The 26,948-nt window shown below is 44.2% G+C and overlaps 1 protein-coding gene across 3 annotated transcripts in view; it reads left to right on the forward strand.

Annotated features, from left to right (window-relative positions):
* The window catches only part of ctnnd2a (catenin (cadherin-associated protein), delta 2a), a 474,718-nt gene that overhangs the window by 414,668 nt on the left and 33,102 nt on the right, over positions 1-26,948 (forward strand). For all 3 annotated transcript variants that reach the window (XM_051682873.1, XM_051682874.1, XM_051682875.1), the window contains 2 exons: positions 19,192-19,426; positions 22,354-22,438. In XM_051682873.1, coding sequence (XP_051538833.1) covers positions 19,192-19,426; positions 22,354-22,438 — 320 coding nt within the window. The remainder of the gene's footprint in view (positions 1-19,191; positions 19,427-22,353; positions 22,439-26,948) is intronic.

Raw genomic sequence — 26,948 nt, forward strand, 5'->3', positions numbered from 1 at the left:
TTGCAAAATGCAATTACATTTCCAGTTGCAATTAAGAAATAAAGAGTTGTCAGTCTAGCAAGTTGTTAACTATTGCACTGCATCTCATAGTCTAAGGGGCTGGAATCCTAGAATTGCCCCTGGTGTGGAATACAGGAGAATTGAATGACGAAAATACTTTGAGTTGCTTATGCTTTTACTTATTTGTGTGCCTTGTGTTTGTGTGTTGCTGTGTGGATGTGTTGGTGGATTTTACTACTCTTGTGAATAATGGACAAAAGTGATATTTGTAAGGAAAGAGTACTCAACATCCTGACATGATGTGACTGGCTTTGTGATTTTTAGCTAATAATATCAGTGGGTGTGTTGAAGAACAGATTTGCCTCATGTTTTACTTACACAAACACACAGAAACTCATATTGTTCTCCCTCTGGTCACGTTATTTTTTATCAGTGCTGTGTGAGAGTTGTCAAGTTAGTTTTAATTACACATCACATGCTGTCTGATTTTTCTCACTTTCTCATCTCATCTGAACTTAGAATATTCCATGATGACACATCTGACACTGTTGTACTTAGTGTTGGGTTCGAGTCCACCTTGGTCGAGTCCGAGTCAAGTTCGAGTCTTTAAACAATCGAGTTTGAGTCCAAAAGGGGCCGAGTCGGACTCAAGACCGAGTCCATAACAGTCCGAGTCGAGTCCGAGTCCAAATGAATCTGTTCAAGAATCTGAATTAAAATGGTAACCATACACTCAACATCAATATTTTAAGCTTATTTTAACCTTCACAACTAAGAAAAGCAATTTGTCAATATACAGTACTGTGCAAAAGTTTTAGGCACTTGTGAAAAACTTTCAAAGTGAGGATTTCTTAAAAAAAATAATGACATAAATAGTTTTCATTAATCAATTAACGTCATACAAAGTGCAGTAAACAGCAAAAGAGCTAAATCAATATTTGGTGTGAACACATTTGCCTTCAAAACAGCACCAATTCTCCTACTTACACCTGGACACAGTTTTTCTTGGTTGTTGGCAGATAGGATTTCCAAGCTTCTTGGAGAATTCGCCACAGTTCTTTTATTTATTTAGGCTGTCTCAATTACTTCTGTCTCTTCGTGTAATCCCAGACTGACCCGATGTTCAGTGGGGACTCTGTGAGGGCCATGCCGTCTGTTGCAGGGCTCCCTTTTCTTTTATTCTATTCTATTCTATTTGTAAAAGGAATGTTTGGGAGTATAAAATGTATATTTTCTATTGACACACTAAAGTAGCAGATATAAATAAAGACAAATGTATTGTGAAACATCTTATGTGCCTAAGACTTTTGCACAGTACTGTAAATGCAAAAAACAAATGATTAGTATCCTGCTGAACAAATTTCAAAGTGGTTTTAGAATGAAAGCATATGCTTTAGGTGTATGAAGACAAAACTGTCCTTCAACACACTTCTTATTGCGTTCTGTTGACATTTCAATTATTTGTTGCTTTCCCCCTCCACTCAAACATACACCAAAGAAAGTGAAAGCTGTTTTAGTCATTACAACCAGAGTTATTATTATTTCAAATTTTAATTTAGTTTTATTTCTACTTCATTTTCTATTTGTCTGTTCAATTTAGTTTAGTCTAAAATTATGGGTGAAACACATTTAATGTAATTAATTAAATAAATTTAATGTGTTTAATGCATTTGATAAATGGTAATATTAAAACATTTAATAATGCCCATAAAATTAAATACAACAACAGAAAATAAAAACAGAAAAGATCAAATACCATTAAAAAAATATTTATGGGGGAGTCGCATGGCGCCATGCGAGGGTCGGACATGTGAACGGCGAGCACTGCACACTTTGCTAGTTTTAATACTTTTTATGTCATAAACCAGTGAGATTCGATACACTCTGATTCTTGACTGCTCTAGGAAGGCAATATGTCAAAGAATTCAAAATCCTCGGTCTCTGGAGACATTAAAAGACACTTACGTGCTCAAGCTGATACACCTGACAGGGCCGCAGACCGGGGACTCAGTTTGGATGGTGTGGTGGAAGAGATTCAGCGTCAACTGTTGAACATGTTGCCAATGCTGGTGAAGGTTGTTGCTGACTTGGAGGATCTTGCTGTAATGCGTCGATCGATCACTGCCATGGAGACGAAATTCACTGAGATGGTTACAAGAATGTCAGATGTTGAGAAACGGAATGATTATCTGGAGTCATCGGAGAGGGAATTAGCTGCTAATCCACTAGTGACCAAGATAGACTTGGAGCATGTATGGGAAAAGTTGGAAAACTTAGAGAATCATAGTCGGCGAAACAGCTTCCGAATTTTTGGAATTCCTGAAGACAAAGAAGGTCAAGATATGGTGAAATTTCAACACGGGCTCTTCCCAAGTCTGCTCGACATAACAGGCCATAAGCTGGAAATCGAGCAGCTCGGAGATCTATAGAAGGAGACAGGCCCCAATCAATTCTGGCCAAATTTTTGAGATCATCCGATAAAGATCTTGTGTTACACGAGGCGAGGAGTAAAGGAAGTCTTTCTTGGAAGAACCACAACATTTTCTTGTTCCCAGACTTTGCGAATTCAACGAGAGAAACATGATCGATTCAAGGAATGCAAGAAAATCTTACATCAACGGAAGGTCGCTTGTGCACTGATGTTCCCAGCCAAATTGAGAATAGATACTAAGGATGGCCGCAAAATATTTACATGCCCACAGCAAGTGATGTCCTTCATAAAGTCAATGGAGTGAGTAGGTCATTGTTTGATACTTTCTGTGCAGCCGAGTGGGCCTGACTCACTGAACATTCACTTGACTGTCTGAGGAAATCTGCACGTTCTTTGTGCTTATGCCTCCTGTTGGTTGGAGTTTGTTCTGTGGAATACACTATATTGCCAAAAGTATTTGCTCACCCATCCAAATAATTGAATTCAGGTGTTCCAATCACTTCCATGGCCACAGGTGTATAAAATGAAGCACCTAGGCATGCAGACTGCTTCTACAAACATTTGTGAAAGAATGGGCCGCTCTCAGGAGCTCAGTGAATTCCAGCCTGGTACTGTGATAGGATGCCACCTGTGCAACAAGTCCAGTCGTGAAATTTCCTCGCTACTAAATATTCCACAGTCAACTGTCAGTGGTATTATAACAAAGTGGAAGCGATTGGGAATGACAGCAACTCAGCCACGAAGTGGTAGGCCACTTAAAATGACAGAGCGGGGTCAGCGGATGCTGAGGCGCATAGTGCGCAGAGGTCGCCAACTTTCTGCAGAGTCAATCGCTACAGACCTCCAAAGTTCATGTGGCCTTCAGATTAGCTCAAGAACAATGCGTAGAGAGCTTCATGGAATGGGTTTCCATGGCCGAGCAGCTGCATCCAAGCCATACATCACCAAGTGCAATGCAAAGCGTCGGATGCAGTGGTGTAAAGCACGCCGCCACTGGACTCTAGAGCAGTGGAGACACATTCTCTGGAGTGACAAATCACGCTTCTCCATCTGGCAATCTGATGGACGAGTCTGGGTTTGGTGGTTGCCAGGAGAACGGTACTTGTCTGACTGCATTGTGCCAACTGTGAAGTTTGGTGGAGGAGGGATTATGATGTGGGGTTGTTTTTCAGGAGCTGGGCTTGGCCCCTTAGTTCCAGTGAAAGGAACTCTGAATGCTTCAGCATACCAAGAGATTTTGGACAATTCCATGCTCCCAACTTTGTGGGAACAGTTTGGGGATGGCCCCTTCCTGTTCCAACATGACTGCGCACCAGTGCAAAAAGCAAGGTCCATAAAGACATGGATGAGCGAGTTTGGTGTGGAAGAACTTGACTGGACTGCACAGAGTCCTGACCCCAACCCGATAGAGCACCTTTGGGATGAATTAGAGCGAAGACTGCGAGCCAGGCCTTCTCGTCCAACATCAGTGTCTGACCTCACAAATGCGCTTCTGGAAGAATGGTCAAAAATTCCCATAAACACACTCCTAAACCTCGTGGAAAGCCTTCCCAGAAGAGTTGAAGCTGTTATAGCTGCAAAGGGTGGGCCGACGTCATATTAAACCCTATGGATTAAGAATGGGATGTCACTTAATTTCATATGCGTCTAAAGGCAGATGAGCGAATACTTTTGGCAATATAGTGTATTTCTTGCAAAACATTGGAGTGATTAGATCTGTTGCACTTATGCTGAGTGGGCCTGACTCACTGAACATTCACTTGACTGACCGAGGAAACGTCATGGTTACTTGCGTAACCTCCATTCCCTGATGGAGGGAACGAGACATTGTGTCGATGTAGTGACACTAGGGGTCACTCTTGGGAGCCCGAGACACCTCTGGTCTTTGATAAAAGGCCAATGAAAATTGGCGAGTGGTATTTGCATGCCACTCCCCCAGACATACGGGTATAAAAGGAGCTGGCATGCAACCACTCATTCAGGTTTTATGCTGAGGAGCCGAAACAAGGTCCGGCCATTTCAGCGGGTAATTCAGCGTTGTGGCAGGAGGGACACAACGTCTCATTCCCTCCATCAGGGAACGGAGGTTATGCAAGTAACCATGACGTTCCCTATCTGTCACTCACTCAACATTGTGTCAATGTAGTGACACTAGGGGTCCCTATACAGAACGCCGCAATTGGCTGAACCTGTGTTACGTGAACTGGCGGTGTGTGACGGGCAGACAACTGTGTGCCTCGTAGCCAGCGCACCAGGCCGACAAAGTAACCTCCCTCAACATAGTTATGAGTGTCGAACGGCCCTTTGGGGACAAGTGGACTACCCAAAAGATAGAGACAGGCTAGCCCAGTTGTGGCCTCTTATCCCCTTCTTTTTTTCCACTCCCTAAAGAAAAGGGGGAATATCCGACTGGGCCGACCAGGTCTAGTCAGGGGGTGTCCCTCCCAATTGGAGGACAATGTGGAGACCACACTTCGCCCAGAGAGAGGGGGGATATTTAAGTGGAAAATATGTCACATGGTATTGCCGAACTATGTCGGAAGTATGTCAGGTGGAGAAGTCTCATGGTAGGTGCTACCCAACGGTGGAGGAGTTACTACAAACATAGAGACTGTGGCAGAGGGTCCTCTGCCCAAGGAAGACGCAGTTTGCCAACAGGGAAACGAATTAGCGGAAGATATACATCGCATGGGGTTACCTACAGGGAACCGCCACATGCGGAGCACCTACCCCAGAACAGGGTTTTTAGTTAGCACGTGTACTGGGCCAGCAGCGAGTCTCTCTGAAAACTCGACTGCCACAGGGCTCGGAGGAAGACAATCAGGGAACATAGTTTGTGAACACTACTGGGAGTTAATGGCGCATGTCTTCAGCACAGAGGGGGTAAAATGCGCTATGTGCAAGCGATACACCCGGCCGGCTATCCCGGGCTTATCTGCTTGTATTGCGTGCCACTACCCAGGATGAAACCGGTTCCACCCAGAGGTTGTAGAACCTCGCAAAGGTGTTGGGTGTTGCCCAGCCCACTGCTCTGCAAATGTCTGTTAGAGAGGCACCCCTGGCAAGGGCCCAGGAGGCCGCTACACCCCTGATAGAATGGGCTTGTAGCCCTACCGGGAGCGGCACGTCCTGGGTGTGATATGCCATAGCTATGGCGTCAATGAGCCAGTGGGTGATCCTCTGCTTGGAGACAGCACTTCCTTTCCGCTGTGCACCAACGCAGACAAAGAGCTGCTCAGAGATCCTAAAGCTCTGCGTGTGATCCAAATAGATGTGTAAAGTGCGCACTGGACACAGCAATGACAGTGCTGGGTCTGCCTCCTCCTGGGGCAGTGCTCGCAGGTTCGCCACCTGGTCCCTAAAAGGGGTCGTGGGAATTTTGGGCACATAGCCCGGTCAGGGTCTCAAGATCATGTGAGAGTAGCCCGGACCGAACTCCAGGCACGTTTCGCTGACAGTGAACGCTTGCAGGTCTCCTACCTTCTTGATGGAAGTGAGCGCAGTCAGGAGGGCAGTCTTCAAGGAGAGTGCCTTAAGCTCAGCTGACTGCAAAGGCTCAAAGGGGGCTCTCTGTAGACCCTGAAGGACTACAGAGAGGTCCCATGAGGGAACGAGGTGCGGTCTGGAGGGGTTCAGCCTCCTGGCACCTCTCAGGAACCTGATGATCAGGTCGTGCTTCCCTAAGGACTTACCATCCACTGTGTCGTGGTGTGCTGCTATAGCAGCTACGTACACCTTCAAGGTGGAAGGGGACAGCCGCCCTTCCAGCCTCTCCTGCAGGAAGGAAAGCACCGATCCGACTGCGCATCTCTGGGGGTCTTCCCGTCGGGCAGAACACCACTTAGCGAACAGGCGCCACTTAAAGGCATACAGGCGCCTTGTAGAGGGGGCCCTAGCCTGAGTGATCGTGTCTACCACTGCAGGTAGTAGACCGCTTAGGTCTTCCGCGTCCCGTCCAGGGGCCAGACATGGAGATTCCAGAGGTCTGGTTCCGGGTGCCAGATGGTGCCCCATCCCTGAGAAAGAAGGTGTATATGCAGTGTTGAGGTCGCCCGGGATGTGAGTGGCTCGCAGTGACTTGAGGTGCTGCTGACTCCAGAGGAGGAGACGGCGGGCGAGTTGTGAAATACAACAAGAGCGCAGACCGCCTTGGCGGTTGACATATGCTACCGTTGCCGTGTTGTCTGTCTGAACTAACACGTGCTTGCCCTGGATCAACTCCGCAGGGCGAGCAGAATTGCCAGCAACTCGAGGCAGTTGATGTGCCAACGCAGCCACGGGCCCGTCTTGGAGGCATCTGTCATGATCACGACGCGCCTGAAGACCTGCTCTAGGGGAACGCCTGCCCGTAGAAACTTGAGGTCGGTCCAAGGGCTGAAAAGGCGGTGACAGACCGGCGTAATGACCACACGATGTGTCCCGCGGTGCCATGCCATCTCTGGACTCGAGTTTGAAGCCAGTGCTGAAGTGGTCTCATATGCATCAATCCGAGCGGGGTGGCCACCGCTGAGGATGCCATATGCCCCAGGAGCCTCTGAAAGAGTTTTCTGTTTGAACGCCTTCAAACAGGCCAGCACCAACTGTGCATGCTCCTTCGTGAGGTGCGCTGTCAACGAGACTGAATCCAACTCCAAACCGAGAAAAGAGATGCTCTGAACTGGGAGCCCTATTCGGTTGAGGTGCGAGAGCACCAAGTCCCTGTGTGCACACAACATGTCCCGAGAGTGAGCTAGGTTTAGCCAATCGTCGAGGTAATTGAGAATGCGAATGCCCACCTCCCTTAACGGGGCAAGAGCTGCCTCTGCGACCTTCGTGAAGACACGAGGGAACAAGGACAGACCGAAAGGGAGGACCTTGTACTGATATGCCCGACCCTCGATAGCAAACCACAGGAAGGGTCTGTGTCGATGTAGAATCGAGACGTGAAAGTACGCGTCCTTAAGGTCTACCGCCGCGAACCAATCTTGATGCCGGACGCTTGCCAGAATGCGTTTTTTTGTCAGCATCTTGAACGGGAGTCTGTGTAAAGCCCAGTTAAGTACTCACAGGTCCAAGATTGGCCGCAACCCACCGCCTTTTTTCGGTACGATGAAGTAGGGGCTGTAAAACCCCTTCTTCATCTCGGCCGGAGGGACTGGTTCTATCGCACCCTTCCGTAGGAGGGTGGCGATCTCCACGTGTAAGGTAGCAGCGTCCTTCACCAAGGTGAAATGGATACCGCTGAACCTGGGCGGATGCCTGGCGAACTGAATCGCGTAGCCGAGTCGGACGGTCCTGATCAGCCATCGTGACAGATTAGAAAGCGCAAGCCATGCATCCAAGCTCCACGCGAGGGGGACCAAAGGGACAATCTCATCAGACATACCGGCAGGTGGGGCCTCGCAGCGGGGCGGAGCTTGAGGTGCCACACCATGTCGTGGCTGTGCTGAGTCTAGGGACATTGAAGCACTTACCTGGCTCCTTGTGACCACCCCCGGAACAGCCTGGGATGGGGGAGGAAGAGGCCTGTCCTCGCAACCCGTGGAGACTGTCACATCGGGGGCGGATCTGTGCCACAGCTGGACGCGCAGGGACAGGGAGACCGCCACTGGAGCGCCAATCCTGCAAGGATAAAAAGGTGGATGGTGGTCGTGATGACAGCCATGCACACTGGGTATGTGACCCAGGGAACGAGGAAACTGCTCTTTTTCTGAACTGTTGGGTACCGCAGCCACTTGGGCATGCAGCGAAATCAAATGAAAAGGCAACAAAAGATTCTCATCCCGGCCCTCCACCAGGGGATGGAGTGGTCTTCTTACCAGCTCCAAGGCAGTTGGTTTCGTCGACCCTGGGTCGCCCGTGTGAGACGGGTGGCGTCTGCTTCCTGCGGTGGGCTCCACGTCGGGCCGAAGGGGCGGGCTGCGGTGGAGCCGGTGCAGTCACCGCAGGGGGATGCCCTTGGCGACGAGCAGGTGGGGTGCGGGATCTTGAGCCGCGCCAGGACAGGATATGCCGGATAGCCTCCGTCTGCTGCTTCACCGTCGAGAACTGCTGGGCAAAGTCCTGGACGGTGTCGCCGAATAGGCCAGCCTGGGAGATAGGGTCAGCAAGGAACCGTGTCTTGTTGGCCTCACCCAACTCGACCAGGTTGAGCCAAAGGTGGCGCTCCTGGACCACTAATGTGGACATCGCCTGCCCGAGAGACCGCGCAATGACCTTCGTCGCCCAGAGAGCGAGGTCGTTCGCCGAGCACAGTTCCTGCATCAGATCTGGGGCAGAACTACCCTCGTGCAGTTCTTTTAGCGCCTTGGCTTGGTGGACCTGCAGGAGAGCCATGGCGTGCAGGGCAGAGGTGGCTTGTCCAGCAGCACTGTAGGCTTTGGCCGTCAGAGACGACATGAACCTACAGGCCTTGGATGGGAGCTTTGGGCATCCGCAACAGGTGACGGCGCTCTGCGGGCATAGGTGCACCACAAGCGCCTTATCCACTGGTGGGAATCGGAGTATAGCCCCTGGCCGCCCCGCCATCGAGGGTAGTGAGGGCGGGGAGCTGAGAAATTGGGACTGGGCAGTAAAAGGTGCCTCCCACGATTTTGTCAGCTCCTCGTGCACTTCCAGGAAGAAAGGCACTGGAGCGGGGCGTGGCTGCTTTCAGCGGCCAGGAAAGCATGTCCGTCATTTCCGCATCAGCCTGTGATTGGGCAGTCGTCCCCGAAGGGAGGAGCCCAGCTGAGGCTTCTGCGTCCGACTGGACAAGCCCGCTCTCCGATACTGCACTCAAGAGCTCATCACCTTAGCGGGCTCCGAACAAGAGGTCGAACTCGCCGTGAGACGACAACGCGACCGCAACGTTGCCATGGTCATGTTCTCGCGGTGAGTTCATGAACCATCCACGAACGCTGTCTCCGCGTGGGTCATGCCCAGACACGAAAGACAGCAATCGTGACCATCTGAAATTGAGAGGTAACGACCGCAACCAGGAATAACACACAAACGGAAAGGCATCTTTAAAAAGATGCGTCTTTAAAAAGACGTTCCGTGTGTGCCGCTCTTTTAGAGAAATACACTCTTTTAGGAAAATATAGTCTCTTTTTTCTGCCGAAGTACCCAGGGGCGTTCTCTGCAGTGCACCAGTGCAGAGGAGGGAGAAGCCGCTGAAATGTGCCGTCAGATCCAGCATAGGTGAATGAACAGTCAGCTCAGTAAACATCGACCGTTCGGCTCCGAAGAGAAAATCTGAATGAGTGGTTGCACGCCAGCTCCTTTTATACCCGTATGTCTGGGGGAGTGGTATGCAAATACCACTCATCAATTTTTATTGGCCTTTTATCAAAGACCAGAGGTGTCTCGGGCTCTCAAGAGTGACCCCTAGTGTCACTACATCGACACAACATCGAGTGAGTGACAGATAGGGAACTGGGTGCCTTTTTGTTTCTTTTTGTGCTGGTTCTGCCTAGCGGCTGGAGTTTGTTTTGTGGAGGAATACACCTTCGGAGCAGTTATGTGGATGTATCTACACGTTCTTTGTGCTTATGTCTCCTATTGGCTGGAGTTTGTTTTATAGATTCTTTCTGTTGTGTTATTCTGTCTCACAAAATGTTTATAGAAACACCGGACTTGAGCAATTCGACAGCAAAGTTGTCATGGGGACTCTCGTAGGCATACATGTAATGTTTGAGTTTAGAGTGATGGACGCTGTTTGGCACAGTCGTGCATGGGGTTAATGTGCATTTTTTCTTTTTTCTGTTTTTTTTTTTGTTTTTTGTTCGGGGGGAAGTTCAGGGTTTGATTGTTGCACTAATGTTAGAATGTGGTCGTTATATATTTTTTTTGACACAGTCTATTTTTTCTAATATTTCAAAATGTCAAATGTTAATATGAGTGGATTGTCTGTCTCCACGTGGAATGTGAACAGGTTGGGGCACCCCATAAAAAGAAGGAAGGTTAGTTATTTTCTTAAATGTAAGAAAGTCTTTCCCCGCAGGAAGCTGAAAAATGTGGGAAGATATGGGGTGGACATGTTTTCTTTAGTGCTGGCTCAAGTAAGAGCAGGGGAGTCATTACATTGATAAGTAAACATCTACAATTCAAATGTCTCAAACAGATTAAAGATAAATTAGGAAGAGTCATTATTATTTTAGCAGAAATTCAGGGGCAAAGGTTGATTTAGGCTAATATATACACACCTAACACTGATGATCAGGGCTTTTTTATAGATCTTGAAGGGATGTTGCAAGCCGCTGGCACCTCTCATGATATAATATTGGGAGGAGACTTTAATCTTTTGATGGACTCAGTCCTTGATCATAGTGAAGCAAAGGTGTGTAAACCCCCTAGAGCAACAGTGACACTTCAAAGGATGTGTAAAAATCTTGGTCTTACAGATATTTTGAGACTTTTGAACACATCTGGTAAGGACTATAAATTTTTTTCATCAGTCCATAAGATTTATTCTAGAATAGATTTTTTTTTTTTTTTAATCTAAGTCCCTAATTTCATCTGTTGTTGATTGTTCAGTTGGAAACATCTTAGTCTCAGATCACGTCCTGGTGAGTTTAGAGGTGTTGCCACATACGGAGAAAAAGAAATCATATAGTTGCTGCTTTAATGTATTCTTGTTGCAAAATCATGAATTCCAACAAATGCTAAAGGCTGAAATCAATGTCTATATGGAGACCAACTGGTCCTCAGTATCCTCTGTGGGCGTGGCTTGGGAGGCACTTAAGGCAGTTCTTAGGGGTCGGATCATACAGTATGCCTCATTCACCAAAAAATCCAAAGCATGAGAACTCGTGGAGTTAGAAGGTAATATTAAAAGTGCTGAGGCAGAGCTGAAGCACCGAATGTCATCTGATGGCCTCAGAGAATTGATCCGATTGAAATAAAGATATAATACTATTTTGTCGCGGAAAGTGGAGTTTTGACTATCCGGGGCAAGAATATTTTGAGTCGGGGCAAAGCAGGGAAGCTTTTGGATAGATACATAAAGCAGAGAGAGTCTTTTTCTACCATTCCCTCAGTGAAATATGCTGGTGATGAAATATTTACCTCAGCCATTGATATTAATAATTCTTTTAAAGAATTCTATCTTGATCTTTGTCTACTGATGAAGATATTAGACATTTTGTGGAACCATTAGAACTCCCAAAACTGACGACTGAGCAAATAAATTCTCTTGATTCTGAGATAACCTTGGAGGAGCTTGGCGAGGTAATTAAGGCCTTGCCTACAGGCAAGTCTCCAGGGCCAGATTGTTTTGCCGCTGAAGTTTTTAGATCTTATGCTACAGAACTGGCTCCACATTTGCTAGAAGTTTATATTGAATCATTAAAGAATGGAAAGCTTCCGCCAACCATGACACAAGCCCAGATCAGTCTGATTCTTAAAAAGGACAAAGATCCAAGCGAGTGTAAGAGTTACCGTCCAATTTCCCTGATCCATTTAGATGTAAAAATACTGTCAAAAATGTTGGCTAACCGATTAAGTAAAGTTATGACATCTCTTATACATATAGATCAGGTGGGGTTTATTCTGGGCCGCAGCTCTTCTGATAACATCAGGCGTCTCATCAATATCATGTGGTCAGTGGCGAATGACCAGACTCTGGTCGCTGCCATCTCACTTGACGCTAAAAAGGCGTTTAATATGGTAGAATGGGATTATCTTTTTAAGATTTTGGAAATATATGGGTTTGGGAATAGATGTCCCCCACTCTTATTTCAAGCATTTTGATAGCATAGCAAAGTCCTTCATTTGTAATGGTAAGCGTCCCAGATTACATTTCAATAAGTTACATAGGCCGATTGACAAAGGTGGGCTAGGCCTATCCAAGATTTTGTTTTATTATTATGCAATGGTCACTTCCACCTGAGAAAGCCCCTCCTGGTTTTGTATTGAACAGGAAGTTCTTGCCCCTATTTTGCCATTGCAAAGCCTTTCTATTAAACTAACCAGAGAAGTCACACCTCGTTATCTCGCATTTGCACGTGGTATGGACAAAAGTGTCCAGAGTGTTTAATTCGGACATTTATTTAAATAATGCCATGAGCATATGGTTAAACCCAAAATTACAAATAAGTCCCCTTTCTGCTGGTCAGAGTGGATTGTGAGGGAGGTTAAGAAGCTCGGTGACTTATATGAGAGTGGAGTGTTGAGATCTTTTGAAAATATGGTTCAACATTTCAGGATTCCCAGATCTCAGTTTTTTAGGTATTTACAGCTGCACCACCTGCTCTGTACTATTTTTGGGAGTAGCAAACACCCCCCTAAAGTGGCAGATACTCTAGAAGTGGTGATTACTGCTTTACAAAAGGTCATGAGGCATCAGTGTTTTACTCCCTGCTAATTCAGAGTCTGGGGGACAGAGCTTCGACTTCTCTCAAGAGATTATGGGAGACAGATTTAAACTTGGTATTGGAGGAGGGAGTGTGGGCTAGGATTCTAAAAAACGTCAAATCAAATCAAATCACTTTTATTGTCACACAGCCATATTCACAAGTGCAGTGGTGTGTGAAATTCTTGGGTGCAGTTCCGATCAACATAGGAGTCGTGACAGTGATGAGACATATACCAATTTACAATAACATCAAATTAACACAACATAATTTAAAGTCTAATATACACATAATTACACACAACACAATATACAAATAATAACATACACTGTACAGTATACAATACACACAATATAGATACACATTATTCAATTAAAAAAAAGTATATATAGAATGTACAGTAGGTTGTATTGTACTGTATTGACATTCAGGCTGTCGGTTGATAGTAAGTTGTTAAGAGAGAATATAATATAATAATAATATAATTTATGACAGTCCAGTGTGAGATATAAGAGTAAGAGTAATAAAGTGCAGTGCTGATGTATTTTGATCATGAGAGATCAAGAGTTCAAAAGTCTGATTGCTTGGGGGAAGAAGCTATCATGGAGTCGGCTGGTGCGGGTCCTGATGCTGCGATACCGCCTGCCTGATGGTAGCAGTGAGAACAGCCCATGGCTCGGGTGGCTGGAGTCTCTGATGATCCTCCGAGCTTTTTTCACACACCGCCTGGTATATATGTCCTGGAGGGAGGGAAGCTCACCTCCGATGATGTGTCTGGCAGTTTGCACCACCCTTTGCAGTGCTTTGCGGTTGTGGGCTGTGCTATTGCCGTACCAAGCGGAGATGCAGCCAGTCAGGATGCTCTCTACAGTGCAGGTGTAGAACCTTGTGAGGATGTGGCGGTTCATTCCAAACTTCCTCAGCCGTCTCAGGAAGAAGAGGCGCTGATGAGCCTTCTTCACAAAGACTTCAGTGTGGATGGACCATGTGAGTTCCTCAGTGATATGGACACCCAGGAACTTGAAGCTGCTGACTCTCTCCACTGGTGCTCCATTGATGGTGATGGGACTGTGTTCTCTGTCTTTTCTTCTGAAGTCCACCACAAGCTCCTTTGTCTTACTGACATTGAGGGAGAGGTTGTGCTCCTGACACCAGTGTGTCAGAGTGTGCACCTCCTCTCTGTAGGCTGTTTCATCATTGTCAGTGATCAGACCTAACACCGTCGTGTCATCAGCAAACATAATGATGGCATTGGAGCTATGTGTTGCCACACAGTCATGTGTGTACAAGGAATACAAGAGTGGGCTGAGAACACAGCCCTGTGGGGCTCCAGTGTTGAGGGTCAGTGACGAGGAGATGTTGCTGCCTATTCTAACCACTGGCGTCTGCTTAACAGGAAGTCCAGGATCCAGCTGCACAGCAAGCTGTTTAAGCCCAGAGCCCGGAGTTTCACATCAAGCTTGGAGGGCACTATGGTGTTGAATTCTGAGCTGTAGTCTACAAACAACATTCTCACATAAGTGTTCTTTTTTTTCCAGGTGGGAGAGAGCAGTGTGTATTGTAGATGCAATGGCATCATCAGTGGAGCGGTTGTTGCGGTAAGCAAACTGCAGTGGGTCTAGAGAGAGAGGGAGCACAGAGCAGATGTAATCTCTGATTAGTCTCTCAAAGCATTTGCTGATGATGGGGGTCAGAGCAACAGGACGCCAGTTATTTAAGCAAGTGATTTTTGATTGCTTTGGAACAGGCACCATGGTGGATGTTTTAAAGCATTAGGGGACTACAGATAAAGAGAGGGAAAGGTTGAAAATGTCCTTAAAAACACCAGCCAGCTGGTTCGCGCACGTTCTGATGACGCGGCCTGGAATGCCGTCTGGGCCCGCGGCTTTGCGGATATTCACCCGTCGGAAGGATCGGGTTACATCCGCTACAGAGACGGAGAGTGAACTAACCTCTGTAGCTTCGGCCGCGAGAGCTCTCTCCGCGAGGATGGTGTTATTTCCCTCAAAACGAGCATAAAAAGTATTTAGCTCATCCGGGATAGAGGCAGCGGTGTTCATGGTGGAGTTTTTATTCCCTTTAAAGTCCGTGATGATGTTAATTCCCTGCCACATGCTTCTAGAGTCGGTGGTGTTAAACTGTCCTTCAGTCTTGTTCCTGTACTGGCGTTTTGCTGTTCTGTTTTCGGAGGGCATAACTGGCTTGTTTATGCTCCTCCGCGTTCCCGGAATTAAAAGTGGAGGTCCGAACATTAAGTGCCGCGCGAACATCGCAATTAATCCATGGCTTCTGGTTCAGATAGATCCGTGTTGTTCTGATCAGAACAAAGTCCTCTACGCACTTTCTGATGAAACGCATTACGCTATCAGCGTAAAGCTCGATGTCATCATCAGAGGCGGACCGGAACATCTCCCAGTCCGTGTGATCAAAACAGTCTTGTAGCGTAGAGTCTGATTGGTCCGACCAGCACTGGATCGTTCTGAGGGTGGGTGCTTCCTGTTTCAGTTTCTGCCAGTGAGCAGGCAGAAGCAGAATGGAAGAGTGGTCCGATTTGCCAAATGGTGGGCGGGGGAGGGATTTGTAGCCATCCCGGAAGGGAGAGTAGCAATGGTCCAAAACCCGGTCCCCTCGGCTTGTGGCGGGATGTACACAGCAGTGATAATGACCGCTGTGAATTCCCTCGGTAGCCAGAATGGTCGACACAGAAGCATGAGAAATTCCAGATCAGGAGAGCAGAAAGACTTGATAGAATGTACATTCCTCTGATCATACCAGGATTTGTTGATCATAAAACATACACCACCACCTCTGCTTTTACCTGAGAGGTCTTTCACTCTGTCCGCTCGGTGCACGGAGAACCCCGCAGGTTCAATGGCTGAGTCTGGAATCTCCGCAAACATCCAAGTTTCCATAAGGCAGATAATGCAGCAGTCCCTCGTCTCTCGTTTGAAAGAGATCCGTGCTTTCAGTTCGCAGAGCTTGTTATCCAGAGACTGAACATTTGCCGGTAGAATACTGGGTAGCGGGGGTCGATTTGCACGGTGTCTTACTCTGATGAGAACGCCGGCTCTGTTTCCCCTTTTCCTCCTGCGTTTCCGCGGCCGTGCAGCACAGAAAAAGGGCTACGCTTGTGTGTTTGTAAACAGCAGGTCGGCATTGAGGAATTTGAAGTCCGGTTTACGGTGTGTAATTGCTGAACCAATGTCCAAAAGTGTTTGTCTGTTGTAGACAATAAGGCAGACAACATCCAAGACAAAAAACATGAGAATTGTAAACAAAACAAACAAAACACTACCATGTTGTGTCGGAGCTCGCAACGCAGCAGCCATACTTGGCACCATCTTGAGTCTTTGCTACATCAAGTCTACATCTAGAGAATAAAGGGTGCGTCTGATGCAATTTAAGATTTTGCATCGATTCTATTGGACCCCTTCTAGATTGTATAGTCTTGGTCTTAAAGACTCACCCACCTGCTGGCGATGCCAATCAGAAGACGGGGACACAACCCATGTTTTTTGGGGATGTGTTAAGATCCAAGAATTTTGGTTGAGGGTTCAGAGATTATTGTGTGCCGTATTGGACACTCAAGTTTCTTTTTGCCCCAGACTCTGTATCTTAGGTGATGGAGCGGTCATACATTTTGGGGATAGTCACTTAAAAAGTTGGGTCTTAGCCGGAGTTATGGTTGGCAGACCAATTATTCTTAGGGGGTAGAAGACGGCTGGACACCCTCATTTCAGGAGTGGTGCGGGGAGATGGGCGGGGTGGCAGCATTTGAGGAGGTGATTTTTAGTGGGATTTGTTTGAAAGGAAGTGGGATGGATGTTTGGCTTTTTTGGAGGGTTCTCAGGGAGGGGCAGTGGAGAGGGATTTTAGTTTGATGTGTATGTGCATTCTTGTTTTTTGAAAGTATATACAGTGCATCCAGAAAGTATTCACAGTGCTTCACTTTTTCCACATTTTGTTATGTTACAGCCTTATTCCAAAATTGATTAAATTCATTATTTTCCCAAAATTCTACAAACAATACCCCATAATGACAATGTGAAAGAAGTTTGTTTGAAATCTTTGCAAATTTATTAAAAAGAAAAAAAGAAAAAAAATTCACATGTACATAAGTATTCACAGCCTTTGCTCAATTCTTTGTTGAAGCACCTTTGGCACCAATTACAGCCTCAAGTCTTTTTGAGTATGATGCTACAAGCTTGGCACACCTATTTTTGGGCAGTTTCTCCCATTCTTCTTTGCAGGACCTCTCAAGCTCCATCAAGTTGGATGGGGAGTGTCGGTGCACAGCCATTTTCAGATCTCTCCAGAGATGTTCAATCGGGTTCAAGTCTGGGCTCTGGCTGGGCCACTCAAGGACATTCACAGAGTTGTCCCAGAGCCACACCTTTGTTATCTTGGCTGTGTGCTTAGGGTCGTTGTCCTGTTGGAAGATGAACCTTCGCCCCAATCTGAGGTCCAGAGCGCTCTGGAGCAGGTTTTCATCAAGGATGTCTCTGTACATTGCTGCATTCATCTTTCCCTCGATCCTGACTAGTCTCCCAGTTCCTGCCGCTGCAAAACATCCCCACAGCATGATGCTGCCACCACCATGCTTCACTGTAGGGATGGTATTGGCCAGGTGATGAGTGGTGCCTGGTTTCCTCCAGACATGACACTTGCCATTCAGGCCAAAGAGTTCAATCTTTGTTTCTCATGGTTTGAGAGTCCTTCAGGTGCCTTTTGGCAAACTCCAGGCAGGCTGTCATGTGCCTTTTACTGAGCAGTGGCTTCCGTCTGGCCACTCTACCATACAGGCCTGATTGGTGGAGTGCTGCAGAGATGGTTGTTCTTCTGGAAGGTTCTCCTCTCTCCACAGAGGAATGCTGGAGCTCTGTCAGAGTGACCATCGGGTTCTTGGTCACCTCCCTGACTAAGACCCTTCTCCCCCGATCGCTCAGTTTGGCCGGGCGGCCAGCTCTAGGAAGAGTCCTGGTGGTTCCAAACTTCTTCCATTTACGGATGATGGAGGCCACTGTGCTCATTGGGACCTTCAATGCTGTAGACATTTTTCTGTACCCTTCCCCAGATCTGTGCCTCAATACAATCCTGTCTCAGAGGTCTACAGACAATTCCTTGGACTTCATGGCTTGGTTTGTGCTCTGACATGCACTGTTAACTGTGGGACCTTATATAGACAGGTGTGTGCCTTTCCAAATCATGTCCAATCAACTGAATTTACCACAGGTGGACTCCAATCAAGTTGTAGAAACATCTCAAGGATGATCAGTGGAAACAGGATGCACCTGAGCTCAATTTTGAATGTCATGGCAAAGGCTGTGAATACTTATGTACATGTGATTTTTTTTTTTTTTTTTTCTTTTTAATAAATTTGCAAAGATTTCAAACAAACTTCTTTCACGTTGTCATTATGGGGTATTGTTTGTAGAATTTTGAGGAAAATAATGAATTTAATCCATTTTGGAATAAGGTGAATACTTTCCGGATGCACTGTATATATATTTTTAATGTTCTAATTGTAAGTGACCACTGTAGTGCATGTTTGTGTCGGGTGGGGGGTTGGGATGCTCTAACACACAGAGGTTGCGCTACAAATATGTGACGGACCGAGTTGTACAATTTCCATCATGGTTTATTTAACCCGTTATATTAGTTTTTGTCTCGATATAGTCAACTTTTTCAGTTAGAAATGACTTTGCTTAGTAAGCGTGAGTCTGATAAAACGTGTTCTATTTAATAATTTTTAGAGTTGGGGAACGTACTTTTTAAAGTGTACTTACGTTATTGATATTTCTGGCTGAGAGTGGCAGAGCATATCTAGTAAATGGCGATCTCTTTCCCGCACACACACACACAGCATGCACGTGGGACACGTAAGGACATATACGCGTGAAAACTGATGTGCAGTATATCAAATACACAGAATGTATGATAGTACTAACTGTAGAGAGCACATCAATATGAAGACAAAGCCAAATCCCAGACATTTAGAGGCAATTTTGCAATTTTGCCTTTTTCATGTCTGAAAAAGAGGACATGTCTGGGGAAAAGAGGATGTATGTTCACCCTATGTTATGTTATGTTATGTTATTTTTTGTTTGTTTGTTTGTTTTTCATTGCATCACAAATGCCATGGGCTCGGCCAGACTCGGAAAAATATCCTAAGTCCGAAAGGCTCGAGTCCAAGTCAAGCCCAAGTAAAAATGCATCCGAGTCCATGGTTTACAAAAAGTCAGAGTCCGAACTCGTGTACACCAACTCTAGTTGTACTGTCACAGTTATTGCGTTATTATAATTTATACGAAGAATAAATTGCAGCACAATAGTTGTACTGACTTAAAAGCATGACAGTGACTATCATAATTACTAATCAGCAAGTCCTCATTTACCCTTTCTTTCTCTTCTTTCTTACTCTGTCTCTCTCTCACACTTTCTCCCCAGGTAAGTACGCAATGCGGGATCTCATACATCGCCTGCCTGGTGGAAGCAACGCTAGCGGAAGCAGCGGGGGAACCGCCAACAGCACAGTGGGTAAAACCATGTGCGATGACACGGTTACAGCTATATGCTGCGCCCTACACGAGGTCATCACCAAGAATATGGAGAACGCCAAAGCCTTAAGAGATGCTGGTGGCATCGAGAAGCTCATCGGTATTGCTAGGAGTAAAGGAGACAAGTATGTATGTCTTTATCCCTTTTGACACTTGTTTATTGATGAGATTGTATTCTACTGAAAAAAACAACTTAAACCAGCCCAAGGTGGTTTACTGGTCTTAGCTGGCTCCCAAGGCGATTAGGTATAGTCTGGTCAGGTGTGCACTAGTCAGCCGCATTTACATTTTGACAACATTACATTTACAAATTTATGCATTTGGCAGATGCTTTTATCCAAAGTGACTTACAGTGCACTAATTACAGGGACAACCCCCCTGAAGCAACCTGGAGTTAAGTGCAGTGCTCAAGGACACAATGGTGGTGGCTCTGGGGATCGAACAGGCAACCTTCTGCTTACCAGTTCTGTGCTTTAGCCCACTATGCCACCACCACTCCAGCTGGTCAGGCTGGGGACCAGCTAAATTGACAGAACTCCAGCTTGGCTAGTCTGGGAGACCAGCTAGACCAGTTCAACCAAGCATGGAGACCAACTAAACCAACTTAAAACAGCTAAGACCAGTAAGCAGTTTTTTTTTTTTTTTTTTTTTAAGAGAGAACTGGAAATTATGTGAGCTAATCTAATTTGTCGAGTGTGTATTCTAACTATCAGGCCTCGAATTTGACATTACCAGACTTATTTATCATACTTTGCCTTTACTTGTGTTTGCATGGGCCTTGAGGCCCATCAGTTCTTTTCCTTACCAGAAACAGTTTTTCTCTTGACAACTGATATTTTCCAGCTATATGGTTTCTCTTTTTTGCCAGCACCTTTTAAAAGAGATGAGCACATTGGTTTAGACCTCAATAAACATTTCATGAGCTTCAAGGCCATGTTGTCAACAGATGTTCAGCTGCATCATATGTAGGCTACATCCGGAAAGAAGCCAAGTAGTCACTTAGTCAGTGCTTTCTGAACTGGAATGAAGAAAAGCAAACCTGGAATAGACTTACTCTCACCATTGTATACAGAGAGCTCTCAATTAAGATTTGCTACATTCTCTTATGGCCCAGTTAGGTAGAATAAAGCAATAAGCCACAAGAGACTGTGTAATACACTGACTGTACCACGGTGGCATTGTAGTGTAGTTTGGAATACAGCGAAGCAGAGTGCATACATGTGGTAAAATTGCTGTCATGTATTGTACATCCTCGAGTGGATTGTATAACAGTGGCAAAAGCATTATGATTAAACACACATATTCTATACATAATTAAATGTATTAATAATAAATAATGACCATAAACAATTAAGTTGTGCGATCAACAGCTGTATTTCATGTACTGGCTATTTTATAATGACTTAGAACATTTTGCTTCCAATCAGATTTTAGAGTCGAACTATTCATTTCATAACAACCATTTATTGATCATGGCTTTTCTAAACAGAGATGCTGTTTGCTTCCGTCTCTTAGAAACAGTGTTGTAAGGTGCGTGTCTAGCTAGCCTGACACTGATTGAGTGATGACTCTCACTTTTCTGCTTGAGTCAGGATGCATACTGCAAAGACATTAGTCTGACCCCTCATTACACTGACACATGCGACTGATTTACAAAACAAATGCGCAGCTCTGCTTCTACAAATAAATTTGGTGGATTTTGACGATAAAAGATGAGCGCCATTTATTTCCTCTATTAAAGCCATGTTCGCTCAAGGACAGTAAAGATTTTCCTCTAACTTCATTTCAAGTGCCAACTGGAAATTGTTCCATTGTGTCCTTTGAGCTGAAATGGGTTGAATCCACTCGGCACAAGACAAAAGACTCAGCTGTTATATAAAATCAGCTGAAGTCAAACAATTTGTGTCATTATTGAGAACCAAATGATTGCTTCTATTGTTTGTGGCACATTGTTAATCATAACAACGGCTGCTGTCTGTGTGAAATGTTTGCACAGAAAGCGAAGAAAACACATTTGCGGCATTGAATGCTTTCAAAGGAGAAGTCATCTGAGAATCAATGTAACAGGATATTCATTTTCTACTGTGTTACATTTTGATCCTGTGTAAAAATCTTTAGATATTAAAAACAACTCCCTTTTACTTGAAGGTTGACTTTAAAATATGTTTCATCAGTATATTTAGGAAAATGTACATTGTCTCATAATGTGTAACTACTTTTGTGTATCTGGGTAGCTGGCTCTATTTTCGTTACTGCATAAGGTGCAGCGCTACGCACAACAACAAAGCGCTATGTCTCAAAGCGCAAGTGGCCATGGGTGGAATGTTTGCGCTATCTATGGGTGAATGCACACAAACTGTTGGTGTATTGTATGTTAATGAAGCGCAATTTCAGTCCCAGAGAGGCCGATAGAAAACATACACATATACATAGTGGTGTAGAGCAGTGCAGGTAACAATACAATCACAGAGCAAGGGATGTATTGCATACAGCCCATTTACACTACCAAATTCTTATGAACGGGCTGTCTTTATTTATATCGACATGGCTTTTCAGGGAATGGAATATATAATAGGAAGCAGATGGTGCAATAACCGAAGAAGAACCTCCAAATTAAATTGCACTTGACCCACCCCATTAGCGCTTTGCGCGCAATTTCGCCCCACCCTAGACTGAGAGCATGCTTGCACAATATATATATATATACAAATATCAAAACTTCATGCCCATGCCCACTGACTTTGCATGTACGATGTATCGCATACTCCTTTGCTTAAGGAATAGAGCTGTTAGAATAGTGCCCTATATGTGTATCTGAGTAGCTGACATATAATTCTTTTAGGAAGTTAATAAATGCTTTCAACATTTTGAATACATTCCGTAGTAACATCCTCTCAAGATTTTATCAAAAGGCTTTAAACAAGTTTGCGTATGTTCACAACAGCCGTACGCTGAACAAAATGAATGATTAATGTTGAAATGAATGCCCCTTTTCTGAACTGAATCTCTTTCTGACACTCTATGTCTGTTTTCTCTTCTCTTTCTCTCACAGACACTCACCTAAAGTGGTAAAGGCAGCATCTCAGGTTCTCAGTAGCATGTGGCAGTACAGAGATCTCCGGAGTCTTTATAAAAAGGTAGGAGACTTGTTTTCACTCATGACAGCTGTGTCCTGCTTCATACATCCCAACCTGAGAAGTTAAATTAGCATGATAACTGTTCTCACACTGCTGTTCTTCCCAAACTGTTTGTATTTGAACATTTAGAGAAAATATTTGAAATGAAAAATGTTGGGAAGCATTTTTGTACCACCAAAAAAATCACATCTGTGTGGTGTACTGTTTATTCAGCACGACAACTTGCAGCCGACTGTAAACGTTAATCCACTGTGACTAGCAATGAATGCTCTATTGAGCAATAATGGCCAGACTAAAGAGATATTTCCATTCAATAAATGTTTATTGCACCTTCTGCACTTACTATTGTGCGTCTCTATTCAGCTCTTCATCATGTCTCGCTCACAGATTATTCAGGCAGTTTCTGGCCTTGGCTAGTGCTGACTTCATTCAGAGGAATGCATTGTACAAACTGAACTCCACAACAAATAGACTGTCGTGAAGAGACCTTGTATGAATGTTCACATATTTCTGTAGAATAGCAATTAAAAGTTGACTTAACAAACAGACTTAATTTTTAATTGCCAACTTTTTTAGCTAACCTTTGGGACCATTAAATAGACTGTGTGCACATGGAAATTAAAATAAGAACATTGGGAATTAACCTATTTACATGTAGCTAGACTGCTCTGGTTGTATTCAAATAGAGCTTGAAAGGGCAACAAATAGCCAAAGTGCTGACTAGGACCTTAATAAGGTCAGACTGACATAGTCAAAAGGACTAAAGTCAAAAAGACAAATCTACAAAATGTTCCCAAATGAACTAGTAACAAGTGAGAAGAGGATGGGAAAGGAAATTGCAGGGTTGTATGAGGTAAATTTGTCGTGTCAATTCAAGTCAAATTTAGTTTATAAAGCACATTTAAACAACAAAAGTTGATCCAAAGTGTTGTACAATCAAATAAAACTGGATAATTAAAATAGATCATTTAAAAACAATAAAACACTTAATAAATCAACAAGATAGAACAATAACAGACAAAATACAGCCTCACAGTTAAACTGTATCAAAAGCTAAAGAGTAAAAATAATGTTTAAGGGAATATTAAAACGTTTGTGTGTTATGGGTTGTACTGACTAATCAGTTAGTTCTGCCACTATTTGACTAGTCGCTTTTCACATGAACAACTTGTACAGTGTAGAACAACTTCCGCTTGTTCTACATTGTACATGGTGACAGCAGGAAGAATATTCCTCTGTCTGCAAACTGTGTAGCTGTGTGACATTAGTTTTGTACAGAAAACTGTAGCAGCCAAATATACTATATATATTGAATTACATGAAATCATCTGAGATCAATTGGATTTTTCATAAACTATGAAAAAAATTGTACTGTTTAAGTAACAAGGGGCGGTACCCTCAAGGGGACTTTTTTTTTTTTATACCTCTAATTAAAATATATAACTCGTTTTGGGTGCATAATTTTACCCTTACCTATTGTGTACCTTTTAAAGGTACATTTGTATGTTTTGTTCCTCTGGGAACAAAAAGGTGTACCTTTTGTCCCCAGTGACAGCTTTGTACCTTAAACTGTACCTTTTTTCTAAGCTACCAGTCAAAATTCTAGCAAACCCCTCTGAAAGTAATCAAAAGTCAACCACAGGCTGACAGAAACCATAAGCAAGTGGGACATGACTGTACTGTTAACATTGCAAAAAAATATTTTTCTTCTCTTTATTATCAAATAAAGTAAGGTAAGATACATTTACTTTTTTTTTTTTTTTTTTTTTTTTTTAAGTAAAAAATGTGTGAGGTTTTTGCTTAAAACAAGTAAAAACTATTTGCCATTGGGGTAAGAAAAATAAACTTAATAATAAAAAAAGGGAAAATAAGTTTATTTTTCTTACTCCATTGGCAAATAGTTTTTTGTGTCTTGATAAATCTTTATATTTCTCTGAAAACAAGACTATGTATCTTATTTTGTACATTTGACTTGTTTTAAGAATGTTAAGATACATTACTGGTAAAAAAAGAAAAAAAATACTGATTTAGACAGTGTTTTTTTTTTTTTTTGGCAGTGATGACTGAATAATGAATCTGGCAATTGTGATATGCTCACTTTAATTTTTTACCCGAATCAGCTTTCCACTCAAACACACTCCATCAATGCAGTGCTTGACTTGCCATAAACTGCAAAGACCACTGATTCTGGACAGTTTATTGTCATTTATGCAAGATACAGTAAATATTGACCCGTTGACTAGTCACCTACTTTTCTGGACAACTTGTCGACAAGTCAAAATGAGTAGTTGTGCAAGCCCTACTTTGTGTGGAGACACAAATATAACTATGCTGCCCGGTGACAAACCACTGTCCCCCTACAATCACTGGAAGCCCCCAGGTTCCGAGAACACACCGTTCCCCTTCAGTGAGCATTCTCCACCCTGACAGATATGATAGTGGGTGGGGAGGAACGACCCAGCCCTTTATTGCAACGCATTACCCACACTACTCTCCAGAAGCATCACTGCATAATTACAGCCTGTGGAGATGGCGATAGATGCTACATTGACCTTTAGAGATGGGAAAAGGCCACGAGCCGACTGGTTGCACCGCTGAGATGAGTTCAGAAGAAATGCATTTACAATCTCCAGATGGAGCTGTCCCTTCTCTGAAATGTGCTGGTAAGAGCTTGCCGCACTCTGGATTCACAATGCCTGCTTGATGCAGGGTTGGAAAATTTCCCTAATGATATGTAATTATAGATGTTTAGAAGTTTACCCTGCTGAGCTTGCTGCCATCAAAACCAATGTTATTACAAACTCTAATTTCATGTGCACATAGTATTAATTACCCTCTCTGTCTTTTTTTAAATATTTAGAGCATTAGACAAAATTAAGGTAATGTGCACTGATTATAATGAAAGAGAATAATTAGATAGAACGCCAATACTCATTATGTTTGCTGACTAAATATCTATAAATAATATTGAACAAAAGACCGAAGCACTCACAGGTTCAAGAGAAAACCGAATGGCTGTGTTGTGTTCGCATGCTGCCTTGAGGCTGGTTATCGAACAACTGCTTACATGCTTTAGCTCACACAGATAAAGTGACATGGTCAAGGGCGTGGAGAAAAGCCTAAGCTACAAATGCATCATCAGAGAGGCTGAAGTCATTAAGTCCACAGTATTGCTTATTATATACAGTGCACTCAATGATTTTGTTGTGAGACAGAGCTGATAGTTGTGTTAGGTAGTATATTTATGTAGCCTTCTGTAATACTTTCTACAGGCCAAATTCTAAGGGGCCATTCACAGCAAACATTTTTGTGACAAGGAGGAGGGCATGGCCGGGCCGTTAATCCGGTTCCTGCATCCTCATTTCCCGAAATGTTACACTGGTGCCGAAACCCGGGAAAGGAGGAAGAGCATGCTGCCTGGGAGAACTCACCGCTGCTGTCCGCCAGGAGGCGGCGATCCAGTTTTTCTCTCTCTCTCCCGCTCGTTCTTTCCCTCTCCCTCCCCTCGTCCTACTCAGATTCCCAGGAGGTGGGGAAGACCGGCCAGCAGAAGGACGGCCTAAAGGACAACACCCCCCCTCCAGGAAGGGAGGTGGGGTGTAAGTCAGGCCGGAGGTTTCCCCAGCCTGAATTGGGCGTTGGGAGTATGTGACGAGGAGGGTGTGGCCGGGCCGTAACGATAGACGCCCGGCGCTGAATCAGCCCAATCAGCCGGGAGAGGGATAAAGAGGAGACGGGGACACCAGTTAGAAAGAGAGAGAGAGAGAGACGCACGAAGCAGTCTTGTGTGTGTGTGTGTGTTTTGTGTTATGCTGGAAAGAAGTTTATGTTGTGCGTTGTTTATTTGTGTCATTAAAAGTTTACGTTGACTGCTCAGCCGGTTCCTGCCCCCTCCTAGCCCATCCAGTTTTTTGTGGTGTGTCTCATAGTTTTTTCAGCGTCTTGCAAAGAAGTGCTGCGTTTTTTAGATGCTGTGTCAGATAAAAAAGAATTTCAACTTTTAAAAATGTGTCTCAAAAGGTCTTTGTTCTGCTCTTTTTGTGGCACTGTGTCCAGCTTCCCACAAGGACGTGTAATTGCATATATCCTTCATGGAGAAGGCAATCCCACAATTTATTGTGACAAACTCAGTGAAAAAATAAATCCAAGATGGAAGACAAATATAAATAAAATAAAATATAAATAAATACCTATATATTTCATTCAGTACAGCGAAGTATCATAAAAAGTTGTTTTTTTATTAATGACATGGTATGCCGAATCACAATTAATTAATCGTAATTAATCGCTATATAAATATTTGCTGAGAAAGGCCCTCAAATAACAATAATTCAATATATAATTATTAAATAAGTAAAGTTATATTGAAATTATTTATTTATAATTATTATAAATAAAATTATTAAAATTATTTTACATTATTGTAGCAGGCGATTAAAGCATTGACAAGACAATACAAAAAGTCACTTTAGAAGGCAACATATTGTTTATTTCCATAACGATAGGCTTA

Source organism: Myxocyprinus asiaticus, chromosome 41, assembly GCF_019703515.2.
Source record: "Myxocyprinus asiaticus isolate MX2 ecotype Aquarium Trade chromosome 41, UBuf_Myxa_2, whole genome shotgun sequence".
Lineage (NCBI taxonomy): Eukaryota > Metazoa > Chordata > Actinopteri > Cypriniformes > Catostomidae > Myxocyprinus > Myxocyprinus asiaticus.